Here is a 19,881-nt window from a genome sequence, read left to right as displayed (position 1 = left end):
TAGGATTAGTATAGGGAGGAGGAAGGGCTCCTACCGGAAACAGCCTGAGGGTGAAGCGAGCTTCGGAGCAGCCCGGACAGTCACACTCATTACAGACACACAACCCCAGCTCCCACGGGAATCCGCAAACCTGGCTCTGCTGCGTGCACCACCCGGTCCCCGCCCAGTCCCCATGGCACCACTTTGACTGGAACCTCTGCCGGGAACACCAGGTACCGTACAGACTTGAACCCAAGGCAGCAGACTCTTTTCATTTGTGGACAGCCCCCAGTCTGAAGGCCAAGGGCAGTGCCTTGGTCTGAGCAGACACTCATTTTCAAGTCCAGCCCAAGTTGTCATTTTTGTGATCAGCATCACCTCAGGGCTCCCCTTTCCTCTTGCACTGTCATCTTCCCCTTCTTGGTAAACACAAGGGCAGCTGGGTGGCAGGCAGGGAGGGGCTGCAGGGTCCGTGGCCTGGAGCCCTGGGGCACAAATGCCTCCAAGCCCACAGTGTCAGTGAACGAGTGGAGCCCAGGGCCAGTCCAAGGACTGCTTTTGCCCTCAGTGCCTGGACCTCGCCTTTGTTACTGCTTGCTTTACCAGGGAGACACCTCGGCACTCCCAACTTGACTCCCACCTGGAGGTCTATGACCCAAGAGGGGCCGTGGAGCCACTTGGGAGCTGGGCCTCACCCACCCATGTCAATAAAGTGAAGGGGAACCTCCAGGCTTCCTGACCCCAAGAGGGCTCTCAAACCCGGGTAAGACCAGAAGTTCCTAGTTAAAGACACTGACACAGGAATCACACACATACCCCACCCCACAAATGGACTCAGTAGGGCCTGGTGGGGCCCTAAATCAGCGTTTTAGCCTTCACACAGGGGCCACGGTCTTCAGAAGCAGGGAGAAACCACTGAGGGACAAGGGCCCTCAGGCCCCAGGAGAATTCGGGAGCCCTGAGTGTCCCTGGTACAACCTTGAGGGGGACAGCTCAGATGCCCAAACCTTCCTGGGGCAGGGAGCTGCTGCTGCTTGTACACACCACTTCTAGACCTTTACACTCACATGGGCGGGTCAGGAGGGCGGCAGGGACGGACCAGCCCCGAGGTAGCTCTCCAATGGGCATTCTGCCCTCTCTACTTACCATCTCCTGGCCTTGGCAATTGCAAAGAAGAAGTTACCAGCCAGTGATTCATATTTCTTTCTTCTTAACACACCCACACCCATTTTTTTCAAGTCTCCACCCAGCATAAACCAGGACAAGAACTAACAGATTTAAACTTTTATGGAATTCCTGCTCCACACAGGGGATTCTCCCAGTAACTCCCACTGAGCTGGGGCCTCTTTGGACCCCTGCCAGGGGCAAGCCCTGGGCTTCTATTATACAGGTTTCTCAGGGTGGCGCTTATGACTACCTGCTGGGTGCAAACAACCCAAAAGGTCATCAAGTAACCGCCAGGAGGACCAGGAGGCAGGAAAGGGACCCTGAGAGAGGAATGTGCCATGCCACCCCAAACCCTGGAAATCTCTGTGCCCTGTCACACCTGATGGGATGCAGAGGCCTCCTGGTTAGTTGCCAAGGGCAGCAGCACATAGAAAGGCCCAGGCACGCAGATCAGGCTCACAGCCCGACAAAGCAGGAGCTTTCCGTTGAGCTTGGTACCAGGACACAACCCACAGGGACAAGCTCAACATGTCTATCTGCTAAAAAGGCTGCTGGGAGCATCCTCCAGGACAGTTCCCTCAAACACGTTTCTCTTCCAACTGCCAATTCTCTGGATGCAGGATCTGTTTCTAGACGTCAAAGTAGGCTTTCTGCCCATGTCCCAACACTGATGCTGCATACAGCCCTGCTAGACGGCCTGAGGGCACAGCAGGACAACACTGCCAGCCCTGGATTCAAGTCCTAGCTTGGAGACTCATTCCAAATGCACCATTCTGGGCAAGATTCTAATCTCCCTCACCTACCAGCCAGGCACAGGGAACAGTGACTCCCTTCTGGAATTACTGAAAGAATTAAAGGATGTAAGTTTAATACAAACTGCCCCACAGAGTTGGCACTCAATTCCTTTCCTTCCTTCCTTCCTTGTCCTGTGACAGTTCCCTGTCTCAGCCCGGAATCCAAAGAGATCCCAAACTCACCCAACTCAGAAATGCCCAAGGGTCCCAGACACCATTGACAGGGCATAAATATTTTCAATAAGCCCCGAGGCTCCCAGGCACTCCTGCCCTCCCAGGGCAGCTCAGGCCCTGGGTCAGCTACAGCTGGGCTCCACTCCTCTTGCTAGCTGGCTCCATCCCCTGAACCCTACATTTTCTCAGTGTGGGAGAAAGCCAGAACCCTTAACTTCAGTTCTGAAATGCTGGTGGCCCTCTCGCAGCCTGCTGGGACAGGGTAGCGGGGATAAACAAGATTATACACCAGCATGAAGGGGAGAAACAGCTGACCTCTTTCTAAAAGTATATGGAGGTGATCTGAGTCACCATCAAGCATGCAGGGACACATGTTCGAGCATTCTGCAAAGTTAACTGACGCCTTCCTTCCTGCCCAGGGAGGCTTGGCTCTCATTTTGCTCCAGGAACATTCTGAAGCTGGGTTGTGTGTAGGGTCCATTCTGATAACACGAAGTCCCAGCGTCCAAAGTTGCCCTGGGAACTACCCAGACTGGCCTCCTGATCCCCAGCACTCGCAGTGCTGCTGCTCTGCCCCAAGATTTCTCCCCCACCCCACCCCACCCCGCGTTTGCCACGGGTGAGGGGTGGAAGGAAAGAAACAGTTCTCGCCGAAAAAAGGAGATACTATCAGCAAACCTCCGGCTTCTGGGCCTCCACCCGCCCGCGGGGGTGGTGCCTCCCCGGGAGTTTCCGTGACAGGCCCGGCTCCCGGGGACCGCACTGCCCGGTACCCCTAGAGTTGTCCCTATGCAGATTCTCTTATAAGGAGGCACGCATCCCGGGGAGCCCAGGTCTCCAGAACTCGGCCGGGACCCCGAGAGGGTCTGGCCAGCCCGGGTGCACGCGTCTATCGTGATCATGGCCCGTGTCTTCCAGGGTGGGAACCGAGCTTAGAGCACCCGGTGCTCGTGCCTGGCCGGTTCCCGACGCCAGGAACCTGGGCCTGGAGCGCGCGGTCATTGGCGGGGCTTCCACGGGGCTCGGGACCGCCGCGCTCCTCACCTGAGCGGGACACCGATGGCCAGGTACCTGTCGACGGCCACAGCCAAGAGGCTGAAGATGGAACTCTGGGTGAGCACCAGCACGAAGCAGGCGAGGAAGAGGCAGCTGTAGAAATCCGTTGAGATGCCCAGGCTGATGGTGATGGCAAAGGGGATGGCGAACAGCCCCACGGCCACGTCGGCCGCGGCCAGGGACACCAGGAAATAGTTGGTGGGCGTCTGCAGCGCGCTCGACGTACCCACAGCGGCGCACACCAGCACATTGCCCGCCACCGACAGCGCGGCGATGGCCAGCTCCAGCGCCACATACAGCGCGTCCTGCGCCTCCAGCCGCATGGCCGGCGGCGTCGCCTACCCGGACGGCGCCGCGCGCGGGGCAATAGCGTGGGCTCCGCGGAGCATGGCCGGAGAGCCAGGACCGCGCGTCCTCCGACTGCGTCTGACCCGCGAGGCTCGAGCTCTCGAGACCGGACCCAGAGGCGGGACCGCGGAGGGGTGGGGACGCCCATTGGCCCGTGCGCCCGCCCTTCTCGGGCTCCGCGGAGCACCGCCCCTCCCCCAGCCCCTGTCCGCCGGGTTTAGGCTGTCTCTGCTGCTAGCGGCGCAGTCGTCGGCCTCCAAGGTGTCCAGGGGTGACAATATCGAACCAAGTCAAGTTCCCCAACTTTCCCTAATGCTCCAATTCGGTAGGTATGTCCTGAGTTGTCGCGCTCTCAGTCCAGGCGGCGCGGAGCCGGGGCCTCTCTGGGGACTTAGATCGGACTCTGCGGGTGGCGCCCCGTGTTCCGGCCAGCCCACCGCCCGAGGACCGCCCCCTAAGCCACTCCACAGCTTAGAGGGGCAGGTCAAGAACCCGAAGCCTTTGGAGGCTTCCCGACCCGAATCCTGCGGACCTCGCTGGACGGGCAGGGCTCGCCTTGCTACCTGGATGAGATGCTGCAAGAGCGGACGGAGAAGCCCAAACTCGCAGGCAGCCAAGGGACAGGCGCTAGGCACTTCACGTGAGGACGACTCTGTGAGGCTGCAGCTCTGTGCCCCGACCCCGCACTGGCGCACCAGCCTCCCCGCCACAGCCCAGCGCCTCCAGCTCTGGCTTCTCCCACCTGGTGACATGCTCCGCATCCTCGCCCACCACCCTCACCCCTCAAAGTGCCAGTGCTCTTCAGGTGTTCTCTTTATCCTTCGGGCCCATCCTGCATCAGCTCAGGCCTCACACGTGGCCTTACACCCTCAATCCCAAACCTTTTCCCTGTGGTCCTAATCGCCTCCTGAGGCCCAGACGTGAGCATCCCACGGCTGCAACTTTGTGACTCCGCCACAAGACCCGGAGGCCCCCAAATCCAGCAAGTCCAAAATCAAGCTCATTTTTAACCCTTCTCCAAACCTGTGGCCCTCTCCTCCTTGTGGTACTCAGTTGTTAACCTTACTTCTCACTCCACCCCTCCCCCACCAGGGTGCGGACTCCCTTCCTCTTTCATCCTTCCCGACATTCCAGTCCGTAGTGCTGTGGATTCTGATTCCAGAGCTTTGCTTCTCTCCATCCCAAAGTCAGGTCCCTGCTCCCCGCAGTCGGCTCCTGTCACTCCCTCAGCTCTCCCTCTGGCTGCGCTCAGTCACTGCTCCTTCAGTCTTCCTGCGTTCTCCCCAACACTATCATTCTAGAACACCCTGCTGTGCCATTCCCTCCCCCAAAATCCTTTGCTAGCAGTCACCAGACAAGGTAGTTAAGAAGACTATTGGGCAACAGGAAGATGCTCGCAAAATAATGTTAAGTAAAAATAAAACATGGAGATGACCGCTAAAGGGGATAGGATTTCTTTTTGGGGTGACAAAAATATTTTAAATGTGATGGTTGCACAGCTCTGTAATATACTTAAATACTAGTCAATTATATGCTTCAAGGAAGTGGATTGTGTGGTATGTGGATTATATCTCAGTGTAGCTGTAATAACAACAAAACCCCTCAGCCTCTAACAGGCCCAGCAGTAATAATCTGTTTCTGTAACAACAAAGGCAGTAAAGTCTCCAAAAAACACTCACAGTAGAAGGTCTATCTGGTGAGCTCATTATAGGGGATTTTTTTTCTCTCTCCATTTTCTGTGTATGTGTATGTGTGTGCATTTACTTCTATAATAGAGAAACTTGATTCTATGTTAAAATATTGGCAAACCCACAAATTCCATGCTGAGTTTGATATCATCTTCTCCACCACCCATGTTTCCATAGCATGTGGTACAAACTACCATCAGCACATATGTGATAAACTGGAAACTTGGAGAGATTAAGTGCCTCGTCCATGGAATGGTGAACAGTTAAGTGAGGCTTCCCAGGGAGGTAATTTTTGCAGAGTGGGCTAGACTCGGCAGTGGGGAGGTATTGAGTAGGGAACCATGCTGGGCGAAGGTGGGTTAAGGGGCTCTCAGGGAAAGCCTTGCCAAGGAGAGCAGAGAAGGGAAGGTGGAACCGAGGTTGGTCTCTGAGCTGGGTGATGAGGGATCTGGCAGTAGTGGCTGTAGAGCCAGCAGAGGGAGAAGAGGTGGCAGGATGGAAGCCAGTGGTTGCAGCGAGTGCTTCCTGCACACTTGTAGCCAGGGACCTGGCCCCAGCTCCACACCTTCCTGAGCCTGGGATCCCCATCTCTCTTTACTAGAGCCCAACCTCCTCAGGGAAACCAAGTCACCTGAGTATAAAGGGTCCCCACTGCAAACCTGTGCCCTCCCCGCCTTGTTGCAGCCCCTGAGTTCCACATGACTGGTGCCCACCTCTGGGCACCCGCCAGCAGAGCCTCCCTCCTCTCTGTCCTCTCCCCAACCAGCCTCCACTTAGCACAGTGCTCTTGTATTCTCCAAGTTCATGTGCAACAGAGTTATCCTGACTCCACCAGTCCCTGGTCTAGAACTCACACTGGGATTTAACCAGGACTCACAGGACCCATAGGGATGGCAGTAATGGCAACAGGCAATTATTGTTGAGGAAACACAAGAAGAAGAGGTGGAGTCTGGAGGTTTAGTCAGGAAAGTCATGAGTAGAGGACCCAGATTTGATTCCTAATTCCATCTGCCATGTAACCTATTACAGTGATTGGGAGCATTTGGATGAATCAGGTCAGAGCCCTAGAAACCTGAATGGGTCTCTAAGTGATAAAGCTGGAAGAGCATCTTTCGTGAACCAATGGACCCTCTGTGGACCTCTTCCAAATGGCCGGCATCCATCCTCTCATCTCCCACTCCTGGTCCATTTTGCCTAAGCTGCCAGAGGAGAATCCAGGTGGCGTCCAGATGGCACTGCCCCAGGTGTAGTACTCAGAGATGCAGTCAAAGACCCAGCCTGGCTCTGCCTTTTGGCTCTGCCATCTTTAATCTTACACTGATCACTTCATGGTCACAAGAAAGCAGCCGCAGCTGCAAGCATCCTTTGCTCAAGCAACTACATTGCAAGCAGAAGGGGGCTGGCCTCTACCATTATTTATTGTGGGGCAAAGTCCTAGGTCACCTGCTGCTCTACACTGACTGAGCTCCGGCACAGTCCGGCAGTGGGACTGTGCCTAGCTCAGACCAAACATGGTTCAATACATAGGGAAGACAAACAGGCTCACCTGCCCCAAATATGCTGTCACCTAAATAATCCTGGGTTCTGTAAACTAAACAGGAAGGGAGAACAACGCACACTGTCCCTCACTGTCTGTGCGACAGTTGGAGGGAGAGACCAGCTTCAAGCCTGAGTGTCCCAGGTCTCACTGGCTTGTACACAAAGAGGGTGGCATATCACAGGCCTTGAATGAGGAAAGACAGTAAGTAAAAATTCACTGCTAGAAGACAGCAGTTACTACAATAAATCCTAAAGGACAGTAGTCAGTAACTCAAGTCTGCATGAAGAAATAAAACTGCCAGTAAAAGTAACTATGCAGGAAAATATAAAAGACAGTACAAAAAACCTGGCTGGTGTAGCTCAGTGGATTGAGCACGGGCTGCGAACCAAAGTATCGGAGGTTCGATTCCCAGCCAGGGCACATGCCTGGGTTGCAGGCCACAGCCCCCAGCAACAGTACATTGATGTTTCTCTCCCTCTCTCATTCTTTCTCCCTCCCTTCCCTCTCTAAAAATAAAAATAATAAAAAAAAATAAAATATAAATTTAAAAAGACAGTACAAACACAAATATTAAAGGCAGAGGAAACAAAAATTATAAATCTGTGTTGACAGGCACATAAGATATGGTTTGTGTGACAACAGGAAAAAGGGAGAATGAAGTTGTATAGGAGCAGAGCTTTTGTATATCATTGCATACTCTAAGAATCTAATAAAAGAACTGATATGACCTTTTGTCACCAGATCTTAATGGTGTGAGGACGGTGGTGGCAATGAGACAGAAGCACTACCTCGAAGAAACTGCAAGACAGCTGCCTGGGCCAGGCCTGCTGTCTCGTCTGGGCCTACAGTTAGTGATGCTAACAGCACTTTCGAAGGAACATATCCATACTGTTTCCAGTCTTGTTGCTGGATAATTCTCAAGTACACCTCAAACCCAAGCCCAAACCAACACCCAAAATACAGAAACTTCTTAATTGAAAAGCAAGAAATTATACACTCGGTTTTTAAATTTTTTTTATTTATTGATTTTAGAGACAGAGAGAGGAATGGGGAGGAGGGGTGGAGAGAGAGGGAGGGAGAAAGAGAGAAAGGAACACTGATTTATTGTCCCAGCCATTCATGCATTCATTGGCTGATTGCTGTATGTGCCCTGACTGGAGATGTAACCCACATCCCCGGTGCATCTGAAGGACTCTCTAACCAACTGAGTTATCCAGCCATGGCTACACTCAGTTTTTGTTTTTGTTTTTTGTTTTTTTTGTGAGTAGATCTTGGGGTTTTTAGTGAGAAGTCCAGTTTTTTCACCTATATATGCAAATCAGCACACACTGGTCCTTGAGAAAACACAGTGCTGCCAAAGCCAATGCTGTAAGGGGAGGAGCTTTGGGACTTTTTTGCTTTATCCCCCCCACCCCCCAAAAAACCCCTGAAAACAAAAAATCTTGGCAAAGCACTTGGTCCGCCCACTTGCCTGACGGAAAGTGGGCCCCCGGCGCCACCACCCCCTCCACCCCTGTCCTGTGTTCCTCACAGAGCCTCGAGATGGAGCAGGTGGTTCTGTTGGATTTGCTTAAACTGCTTGGGAGGGGACCCAGGCCCCCCCAGCCCCAGCAGCCTCATGGCTACACTCAGTTTTAAAGAAGCAAAAATTGTGGAAAAGTACAAAGACTCCAAAAGTGTATTGTTATTACTTTTAAAACATGCAACAAAATAGTTAAACATCATGGTAAAGGTCGAAGCTCGCTGTCAGCATTGAAGACCAACCCTGCTGCTCCTCCGAGTAAACTCAGCCTCATGACACCAGAGACAAGTTCTCCAAGTTCTGTAGACCTAACTCATAGTATGTCTGCCTCCAAAGGCAAGAGCCCAGCATTGATTTTCAGAACAGTTACATCAGACAGTCAACACCCACTTCTTCTCAACAAGTGTGAGCAGGCCCTGGCTTGTTCAATGGATTGAGCAACAGCCTGTGAACCAAAGGGTCGCCAGTTCAATTTCCAGTTAGGGCACATGCCTGGCTTGCAGGCCAGGTCCCTGGTCGGGGGTGCCCAAAAGGTAACCACACATTAAAGTGTCTCTCCCTCTCTTTCTCCTTCCCTTCCCTTCTCTCCAGAAAAAAAAAATAAATAAAATCTTTATTTAAAAAGTATGAACAAAAAAAACTTCCCTCAACTAAAAATGTTGCTGAGTCAGTGAATCCCAAAAGAACTGAAAGATGGACTTTAGAAATTTCTTATCTTCTTTGTAAAGGATGGAATATGAAAATAAAAAATGTTTAATACAATTTCTGAAACTAAAAAAATTAACTGATGTGAAATTAGAATATATCTATTTAACAAAAAAAGGCATAATGGAGGAACAAAAAAGGCATAAGAATGAGTATAGCAAACACATAGCAAAATGGTAGATAGAAATCCTACCTTATCAGAATACCATGAGCTTTAAATGGATTAAACATTCTAATTAAAAGGCAGACGTTGATAGAATGGATTGAAAAACTAGACCCAAATATATGTTGCCTATGAGAGACACGCTTTAGATGCAAAAACAGGAACAGATTGAAAGTGAAAGGATGGAAGGTGATATATCATGCAGGGTAACCGAAAGAGAACTGGAGCAGCTATGCTAACATCAGACAAATGAGAAAAGGATCAATCTCTTATATATATATACACACATACCTAGTAATGGAGCCTCAGAATACATAAAGCAAAAAATGTCAGAATTGAAGGGAGAAATAGACAATTTAACAAGAATAGTTGAAGATGTCAGTATTCCATTTTCAGTGATGGATGCAAGAACTAGACAACTAGACAGAAGACTGCGGAAACAGAAGACTTGAGTGACACCGCAAACCAGCTAACCCTAATGGCATATCCAGAGAACACTCCACCCAACAACAGCAGAACACACATGTGCTCAGTGCACATGGGGCATTCTCCAAAGCAGGTGACAGTGTAGGCCATAAAACAACATTCACTGAACTTAACATGAAGGAACTGTACAATGTGTGTAGTTTACCTAAACGAAATAAAATTAGAAATCAATACAAGTGGATAGTTGGGAAATTTACAAATATTTTGAAATTAAATAACACACATAAGTAATCAAAGAGTTAGAGATGAGATCATAAAAGCAATTAGAAAATATTTTGATACATTTTGAGAAAACAAAACTACAACATATTAAAATATATGGCATACAGTGAAAGCAGAGCTTAGAGGAAAACTTACCGTTGTAAAAGGACAAAAGAGATCAAATCAGTAACTAAAACTATCACCTCAAAAAACAAGAAAAAGAAGAGCAAACTAAACCTAATGTAGGAAGAAGGAAAGAAAGAATAAAGGCTAAAATGGAAAACAAGTGAGATAAGGAATAGAAAAATAGAACAAGTAAACAAAGCCAAAATTTGTCTTTTTGGAAAACAATAAAATCAACAAAACTTTAGCTGGATTGATCAAAAGGGCAAGGGAGAGAAGATGATTTGCTAAAATCAGCAATGAAAACGAGCCATTACTACCAAACATACAAAAACAAAAAGGAGTATTAAGAAATACTATGAACAATTGTGTGCCAACAAATAATATAATCTACATGAAATGGACAAATTCTTAGAAAAAAATGAAAACTATCAATACTAACTCAAGAAATAATAAAAATACGAACAAATCTCTAACAAGTAAGGAAGTTGAGTTAGTTATAAAAAATACTTGCCACAAAGAACAAACCAAGCCCACATGGCTTCACTGGTCAATTTTTAAAAACATTTAAGGAAGAATGAATACCAATCCTCACAAACTCTTCTTGTGGAGTTCCACACAAAAGGGGAGAAAATATGTCCCACATAACTTTATGAGGCCAATACTATCCTAATACCAAAACCAGAGGAAGGTGTAACAAGAAGCCCTGACTGGTGTGGCTCAGATGGCCGGGCGTCACCCTGCACACAGGAGGGTGGCTGGTGTGGTCCCTGGTCGGGACTCCAGGGACAGGCAACCGACTGATGCTTCTCTCTCTACCTCCTTACTACCTCTCTACTTCCTACTTCTCTACTTCCTACCTCCCTACTTCCCTTCTATCTCCCTACTGCTCTCTCTAAAAAATAAATAAATAAACTTTTTTTAAAAAGATGTAACAAGAAAACTACAGGCCAGTACTCGAATATAGATGCAAAAATTCTCAGCCCACAACCGGATCCAGTAACATATAGCAAAGATTATATACTATGATGAAATGGGATTTATCTGAGGAATGCAAGGTTGGTTTAAAATGCAAAAATCAATTTATGTAGTATACCTTATTCATAGAATAAAGAACAAAAAGCATATTATCATACAATAGACACATACAAAGCATTTAATAAAAACCTAACACTTTCATGATAAAAAAAATGGAAGAAAATTTTTTCAATCTACAAAGGCCATCTGTAAGAAACTCACTGCTAATAACATACTTAATGATGAAAGACTAAAAGCTTTCCCTTTGAGGTCAGAAACAAGACAAGGGTGTTGGCTATTGCAATTTTTATCACTGGATGAGAGGTTCTAGCCAGGACAATGACGCAAAGAGAAAAATAAAAAGAATTAAGAGGCATACAATTGAAAAGAAAGAAGTGCAGCGGCCTTTACTTGCAGATGCCATTATCTTGTATATAGAAAAGTCTAATGGATACACAAAAATAAAAATAAAACCAAACAAACAAAAACATACTTGAACTAATACATGAGTTTAGCAAGGTTGCAGGATATAAGATCAATATCAATATACAAAATATAAAATCAATTGCACTTTAAAAAATAATTTATTTTTCAATTACCATTGAGGTACAATATTATATTAGTTTAGGTATACATCCAGTGATTCAACATTTACGTAATTTACGATGTGATCACCCTGATAAGTCTAGTACCCACCTGACACCACACAGTTATTACACTGTTACTGACTGTATTCCCTATGCTGTTTTTTTAATATATTTTATTGATTATGCTAATACAGTTGTCCCATTTCCCCCCTTCATTCCCCTCCACCCTGCACACCCTCTCCCACCCATATTCCCCCCTTTAGTTCATGTCCATGTGTCATAAGTTCTTTAGCTTCTACATTTCCCATACTATTCTTGCCCTCCCCCTGTCTATTTTCTACCTACCATCTATGCTACTTATTCTCTGTACCTTTCACCCCCTCTCCTCCTCCCACTCCCCTGTTGCTAACCCTCCATGTGATCTCCATTTCTATAATTCTGTTCCTGTTCCAGTTGTTTGCTAAGTTTCTTTTTGTTTTTGTTTTTGGTGTGGTTGTTAATAATTGTGAGTTTGCTGTCATTTTAATGTACGTTTTTTTATCTTCTTTTTCTTACATAAGTCCCTTTAACATTTCATAAAATAAGGGCTTGGTGATGGTGAACTCCTTTAACTTGACCTTATCTGAGAAGCACTTTATCTGCCCTTCTATTCTAAATGAAAGCTTTGCTGGATAGAGCAATCTGGGATGTAGGTCCTTGCCTTCCATGAGTTGGAATACTTCTTTCCAGCCCCTTCTTGCCGGCAAGGTCTCTTTTGAGAAATCAGCTGACAGTCTGATGGGAAATTCCTTTGTAGGTGACTGTCTCCTTGTCTGTTGCTGCTTTTAGGATTCTCTCCTTCATTTTTACCTTGGCTAATGTAATTATGATGTGCCTTGGCGTGTTCCTCCTTGGGTCTAACCTCTTTGGGATGCTCTGAGCTTCCTGGACTTCCTGAAAGTCTATTTCCTTTGCCAGAATGGGGAAGTTCTCCTTTATCATTTGTTCAAATAACTTTTCCACTAACAAGTGGTTGCTCTTCCTCTTCTCCTTCTGGTACCCCTATAATTTGGATGTTGGATCGTTTAAAGATGTCCTGGAGGTTCCCAAGCCTGTCCTTTTTTTGAATTCTTATTTCTTCATTCTTTTCTGATTGTACATTTTTTCTTCGTTCTCATCCACTCCATTGATGTGAGACCCAGCTTTCATTCCATCACTATTCGTTCCCTGTGCATTTTTCTTCATTTCACTTAGTGTAGCCTTCATTTTTTCATCTAATTTGTGACCAAAATCACCCAATTCTGTGAGCATCCTGATCACCACTGCTTTGAACTGTGCATCTGATAGGTTGGCTATCTCTCAGTTGCTTAAAAAACTGTCTCTGGGGCTTTCAATTCTGTTTGAGCCATCTTTTTCTTCTTTCTTTCTTTTCCTTTGTTCTGGTCAGGTCTGTTACATATGAGGGGTGGAGCCTTAGGTGTTCACCAGGGTGGGGCACCCCCGTCTCTGGGTTGTGATGTTGTATGTGGGAATGGGGTCTAAGAGGGAACAATGGCGCTTGCTCCACTCTCTGTGGGATCTCAGTCCCTTCTGCTGCTTCCCTTGAGCAAATTGGACCCCTCTGGTGCCAATTCCCGTGTGGGTGGGCTTGTGCATACTGTGGGACCCTCCAAGGACCTCTCCTGAGAGGCTGGGAGTCCTTCCCTGCTCCTCAATCCCCATAGGTGTCCTCAATCAGTGCCCCAAGGCTCTATTTCCCAGCCCTGTGATCCTGGGTTGCTCACAGTGCCATGATTCACAATCGCCGCCTCGCTGGGTCTGTCGGTTGCCACCCCTCAGCCGGGTCTGCCAGCTGCCGGTTGTGCGTTCAGAGTCCACCCACTGTGGTCTTGTGCACCCTGGATGCCTCACACGCTTGGTCCCAACGCTCTCTGCTCTCCGTGCCACGCCCCGCGGCCAGCTGCCAGACTCCACCCCTCCTACCGGTCTAGATGAACACGTCTATTTTCTTGGTTGTCCGACTTCCATTCAGATCAATTTTCTGTCAGTTTTGGTTGTTATTCTGTTTCTAAATTGTTGTTGTCTTTATCCTGGTCGTGCGAGGAGGCACAGTGTGGCTACCTATGCCTCCATCTTGGCCAGCACTCCCTGTGCTGTTCTTTATATCCCCCTGACTATTTTGTAACTGCCAATCTGCACTCTTTAATCTCTTCACTTTTTTCACCCACCTCCTCAACAGCCACCCCCAATCTGGCAACTGTCAAAATTTTCTCTGTATCAATCAAACTGTATCAATTTCTGTTCTACTTGTTCATTTATTTTGGTTTTTAGATTCTACATATAAGTGAAATCATGACATTTGCCTTTTTCTTTCTGACTTATTTAACTTATCATAATAACCTCCAAGTCCATCCATATTGTTGCAGATGGCAAAATTTTATTTTTTTATGGTTGAGTCATATTCCACTGTATATATGCACCACTTCTTCTTTATCTATTTATTCATCTAGTCACAGACACTTAAGTTGCTTCCATACTTTGGTTATTATAAATAATCCTTCAATGAACATATGGATGTATATGTCTTTTTGAGTTAGTGTTTGGGTTTCTTCAGATAAATGCCCAGAAGTGGAATTGCTGGGTCCTTCTTTGTCTCTTGTTGTAGCCTTTGTTTTAAAGTCTATTTTGTCTGGTGTAAGTATTTCTGCCCCAGCTTTTTTTGTTTGTTCCCACTAAAAAAAAATATCTTCTTATCTCTTTACTTTTAGTCTATGTACATCTTTCAACCTAAAGTGAGTCTTTTGTAGGCAGCATATGCATTCTGTTGTCTTATCGGTTCAGTCACCCTATACCTTTTATTTGGAACATTTACTCCATTTATATTCCGATAAGCCTTCCACCAATTCTCAAGAAAAACTACAATAGCAAAAACAAACAAAACAAAACCTTGTAAGGCATGACTCTAATTTTCACTCTTAGGCTTAAAACTCCATGACTGTGAAATTCATCCTCAAACAGGAGAACTTCTTCCAAAAACGTAATCTGTTCTCTGACTTAAAAATTTCTTTTTATCTGTATGATCTGTTGTAGGTACAACATTTAACCTAAGAGACTCTCCAAGTAACATTCTGTTATAATCTACTGTATAGGTCCAGTCATGTGGTTTAATAACTTCATTGCAGTATTCCTGCTCCGACCTGCTCCAGGTCACTTGTGAAGACAGGTTCTCCAAACATTCCTCAGTAGCTGCTTACACATCTGCATGCACCTGTAGCATTGAACTCAAATCCAAGGCCAGAACCATGCTGCATTCTTAAGCCATGTTGTCTCCAAATATCAATCTGGAGAGAAATGGCATATGCAATTAGTCAGCTATAAATTCACATCTGCTAATTTCATGATATCAGCCTCAGCTGCTGCCTACCTCCAGGCCCAAAGGAAGAAGTCCTGGTGGCTGCTCTGGAAGCTATGGATTATCATGACCAAGGCAGGGCCCACCATTTTTTCTTTTTCTTAAAGAAGTCCCTTTAAAATTTCATATAATACTGGCTTGGTGATTGAACTCCTTTAGCTTTTTGTTGTCTGGGAAGCTCTTTATCTGCCCTGCAATTCTAAATGATAGCTTTGCTGTGTAGAGTAATTTGGGCTGTAGGTCCTTGCTTTTCATCACTTTGAATATTTCTTTCCAATCCCTTCTGGCCTGAAATGTTTCTGTTGAAAAATCAGCTCACAGTCTTATGCGAGCTCCTTTGTAGGCAACTCTGTGCTTTCTCTTGATGCTTTTATGATTCTCTCTATATCTTTACCTTTTTGCATTTTAATTATGATGTGTTTTGGAGTGGGCCTCTTTGGGTTCATCTTGTTTGGGACTGTCTGTGCTTTTTGGACTTGTATGTCTATTTTCCTCACCAGGTTAAGGAAGTTTTCCATCATTATTTTTTCAAATAGATTTTCCATTTTTTGTTCTCTCTCTTCTCCTTCTGGTAACCCCTATGATGTGAATGTTGGTACAGTTAAGGTTGTCCCAGAGGCCCATTAAACTATTCTCATTTGGGGGGATTTTTTTTTCTTTTGCTGTTTTAATTGGGTGTTTTCTGCTACTTTATTTCCCAAATTGTTGACTCGATCATCTGCTTTATCTACTCTACTGTTTATTCCCTTTAATGTATTCTTCATTTCAGTTAGTGTTTCCTTTACTTATGACTGGTCCTTTGTGTTTCCTCTCTCTCTGTTGAAGTCCTCACTCTTCCCCTAAGTTCCCTGAGCACCCTTATTACCAGTGTTTTGAATTCCGCATCTAGTAGATTGCTCGTCTCCATTTTGTTTAGCTCTTTTTCTGGAGTCTTATTCTGTTCTTTCATTTGGGCCATGCTTCTTTGTCTTCTCCCTGTGTATGTTTCTATGTATTAGGTAGAGCAGCTTCATCTCCTGGTCTTGGTAGTGTCCTTACATAGTAGCACAGTGGCATAGCTTCCTATCACCTGAGTGGGACACTTCAGGTATGCTCCCCATGTGGGCTGTGTACAATTTCTTGTAGCTGAGCCTTTATTGCTGTTGGTACATCAACAGGAAGGATTTATCTCCTCTAGGCCAATTGGTTGTGAGGCCTGGCTGTGACCACAGCAGAGGAGCTGCTGTGCAGGGGCTGACGCCCTGGAGCAAGACTCGCTTCACTGGGGCTCTGCTGCCCAACTAGTTGGCCCCTTGAATGTGTCACTCATAGAGGTGTCTGGGTGGTGCTCTGGCATGATCTGGCATGATCTGAAGCTGTCCACTGGGTGCACTAGCTCCGGGGCCTCCCAGGAGGGTCAGGTCAACATCAGCCACTGCCTGTGCCCTGCCTGGAGCCACCCATCCTGAGTTACAAAGTGATCTGCAGGTGGCTGTACTTATGCTGGGCTTGGAGGTGCCTGGGAGAGGCCAAGATGTGAATTAAGGCCAGCTGTTGCTAGTGCCAGGCCTGGGGCCACTTAGCAAGAGATATATGACACATTGATGCCAGGTGTTTCTTGTAAGATGTTTGTGGATTTTTGTTAAATTTTAGGAAATTCCAAAACAGGTCATTTGTATGGAAAAGTTCCTACAGCAGCTCTTATATTGCTACAATTTGGGTGGGGTGGGGCCTCAGGAAATCACCAGTGTGGAGTAAAGAGTGTTAGGCTGATAGAGATTCAAATGTGGCACCTGCCTGCTGGCCCTATGGGGGAGAGTTCTGCAAAGGAACAATAGCCTCTGCCAGCACTTCTGTCTGGGAGATAGCTGCCCCTCCAGCCCTTGTCCTGAAGCCAGACACTTCAATTCCTCAACAAATGTTCCTGGGGCCCTTTGAGCTGCTGCCCAGTGATGAAGCTCAGAGGAAGCGAGTCTGAGTATGTCTATGCACAGGCCCTTTAAGAAGCACATCTGGTACTCCAGCAGCCCTCTGTCTCACTTAGCCTCAATCCCTGCTGGTTTTTACAGACAGAAGTTATGGGGGCTTCTCTTCCCAGTACTGTAGTCCTGAGCTGTGGAGTCTGGTGTGGGGTTGGGACCCTTGCTAATCAGGGGGGACATCTGAAGCTGAGATATACCTCCCAATTTTTAACTGCCAAGTGTCCGTGTGTAATCGCCCCTTTTCTAAGTCTTCGTGTGGCATCTTCTGTAGATATTTAGTTATAGGACTTCTGTTCAGCTAGACTTCAAGAGTTCTGAATGATGATAGTTCTTCAGTTGAGCTGCAATTTTGATGTGGTTGTGGGAGGATGTGAGCACCACATTTACTACTCTGCCATCTTGGTCAAAAGTCAAATCAATTGTATTTTTATTCAATAACAATGAACAAGTCAAAAATGAAATTAAGAAAACAATTTCATTTATCCAAAAAAATAAAGTTCTAGGAATAAATTTAACCAAGAAGAGCAAGGCATACAATGAAAACTATGAAACATCACTGAAAGAAATCCAGAACACCTAAATAAGTGGAAAGACATTCCATGTTCTTGGATTGGAAGACTCAATATTGTTAAGATGACAATATAACCCAAATTGATCACAGATTCAATATTATCTCTTTCAAAATCCTTACTGACTTGCAAAAAAATGACAAGGTAATCCTAAAATTTATATGGAAATGCAAGGGACCCAGAAGAGACAAAACAATCTTGAAGAAGAAAAACAAAGTTGAAGAACAAATGCTTTCTGATTTCAAAACTCACTATAAATCTACAGTGATCAAGGCAATGTGGTACTGGCATAGGGCAGACATAGAGGTCACTGGAGTACAATTTGGAATCCTGCAGTAAACCATGACATTATGGCCAACAGATTTTCAACAAAGGTCCTGCAACAACTGAGTGAAGAAAAGAATAGCCTTTTCAACAAATGAGGTTGGGACTACTGGATATCCACATGCAAAAGAATGAATTTAGACCCCTACCTTCATAACATATACAAAAATTAACTCAAAATGGGTCAAAAACATAAATGTAAGAGCTAAAACTATAAAACTCTTAGAAGAAAACATAGGCATAAGTATCGTCACCTTGGATTAGGCAATAATTTCTAAGATATGACACCAAAAGCCCCAGCAACCAAATAAAAAATAGATGAATTGTACTTCATCAACTTTTAAAACTTTTGTACATTAAAACTTTTTGTACATCAAGGGAGTGAAAAGACAAAACGGCTTCTGACAGCCTTTCCCGCCCTGCTGGGCACTGGCTGGGGGAGTCCAGACACCTCGGCTCAAACGTGCAGGAGCCCAGCGCTCCCAGGGAGAGCCATGGCTCCTTCCCGCTCGGCCGTCATCCAAATTCAAGTTTCTTCCATCAAATCAATCTCACTCGAGCTTCTGGCCTTGTCTAGAAGGCAGCCCACAAGGAGCCAGAATAGGTTCTTTGCCAGGATGTTTTAATTCTCCACGTGGCACGAGCTACTTTCCTGAAAATGCAGAGAAAATGCCCAATGAATGCACACAAAAGTTTTCTGAGGTAGCAAAGGAGCGCAGCCCTCACTGGGGCACAGTATCTCACTGGAGGTTCCAGCCCTGAGGAGGACACTGGCACATCACATGAGGCCTGTGCCGGGTTTGGGCCTGATGGGACTTCCCTGGTAAAGCACAGAAAGCTCCATGTGTTTGACACTGATATTCTTGGGATAATTACATTTCAAGGATCTAAAACATTGGGTCCTGGTGATAGTCTCCATATTTGAGACTCTTTCCTGCAGCATGAGCCTGGGTGTCTGCTACGATTTCTGCTTTGCAGAACCTGCACAAATCTATGCACAGAGAGGCTGCCAGCTGGTGTATATCCTCCAGCTTTGAACTCAACCATTGGACCAGCTTGCTGTGTGATGCCTCAGTGATCCAGGCTGTCGATAGTCGGGTGTATGTGGCCATGGCCTCTCCTGCCGGGGGCGACAGAGCCTCTTATGTTGCCTGCAGACACAGCACTGATGTGAATGCTTGGGTGACAGTCCTCGTCAAAGCTGGCCCTGAAGAAACGATGGCATATTCAGACACAGTCATGAAGAAGGAGGCTGCAATACACCTGCAAATCCCCATTTTTAGCCAGAAGCAATTAGACCTCCATAAAGTGGAGGTGGGAAAGCCCTAAAGTTTATGATTCCTAGGAAGATGTGTTTCTCTACAACATCAGCTCCCTGTTGAGTTCTTTAATGGGGATCCTTTTTATTTTTTAATGCTAGCCTTTTCCCTCCCTGTCATGGAGCTTCAGCACACCGATATTCCCTACACCATATCAGACAATGAAAAAGGACTCAGGTTGCCAATGAAGAGCAGAAGGAGGGGTGGCTCTAAACTTTAGTCCATACTGGAACTGCCTCCAAGCAGTTGGTAAAAGTATCAGACTTGGCTATTTTGGTAGTTGATTCACCAGGTACAAATGTGTTTATGTCATAAACCTCTTATCTCATTGCCAGAATTGAAATCCATTATGTAGAAAACTTGGTCAGTACACTCATATTCCAGCAGTGGCTTAAAGTTACTGTTTTGGTCTGTGAGCAGCTGTAGGGAGCAAGGAGATGGATCCTTGGCGTTTGCTAGAGGAGGTGGCAGGTCCTGTGGTGCCAATGGGAAGGAGCTAGGGAGTCAGTCCCAAACTCTCTGGTCTTGGGAGAAAGACTGTCAGCAGTGAGCCTTGTGGGAGAAGGGCAGCGGCAGTGTTTGGTCAGGCAGCGAATGTATGTCTTTGCAAAACTCAGCTGCCCCTTACAGGCGCCCCCACCAGCAACTGCCCCCAGTTGAACCAGCAACCTTTTGCTTTGTGGGATGACGTCCAAACAACTGATCCACACCAGTCAGGGCAGAATTTCTTGTCTGAGAGTATCTTCCTTTTTATTTTTCTCCCTAAT

General features: G+C 46.4%; 1 protein-coding gene and 3 pseudogenes across 1 annotated transcript in view; 2 read left to right on the top strand and 2 right to left on the bottom strand.

Moving 5' to 3' along the window:
- The window catches only part of ADORA2B (adenosine A2b receptor), a 34,088-nt gene extending 30,457 nt beyond the window's left edge, over window positions 1-3,631 (bottom strand). The window contains exon 1 of the mRNA XM_045824347.1: window positions 3,159-3,631. Coding sequence (XP_045680303.1) covers window positions 3,159-3,493 — 335 coding nt within the window. The 5' untranslated portion in view covers window positions 3,494-3,631. The remainder of the gene's footprint in view (window positions 1-3,158) is intronic.
- Window positions 3,632-7,516: 3,885 nt separating this feature from the next.
- On the top strand, window positions 7,517-8,994 carry LOC123809458 (annotated as a pseudogene).
- Window positions 8,995-14,445: 5,451 nt separating this feature from the next.
- Window positions 14,446-15,009, bottom strand: LOC123809125 (annotated as a pseudogene).
- A 3,280-nt stretch (window positions 15,010-18,289) lies between these two features.
- On the top strand, window positions 18,290-19,124 carry LOC123809442 (annotated as a pseudogene).
- Window positions 19,125-19,881: the final 757 nt, after the last annotated feature.

Source organism: Phyllostomus hastatus, unplaced genomic scaffold, assembly GCF_019186645.2.
Source record: "Phyllostomus hastatus isolate PE091 unplaced genomic scaffold, TTU_PhHast_1.1 phas_scaffold_55, whole genome shotgun sequence".
Classification (NCBI taxonomy): Eukaryota; Metazoa; Chordata; class Mammalia; order Chiroptera; family Phyllostomidae; genus Phyllostomus; species Phyllostomus hastatus.
This window is presented reverse-complemented; position numbering and strand designations above follow the sequence as displayed.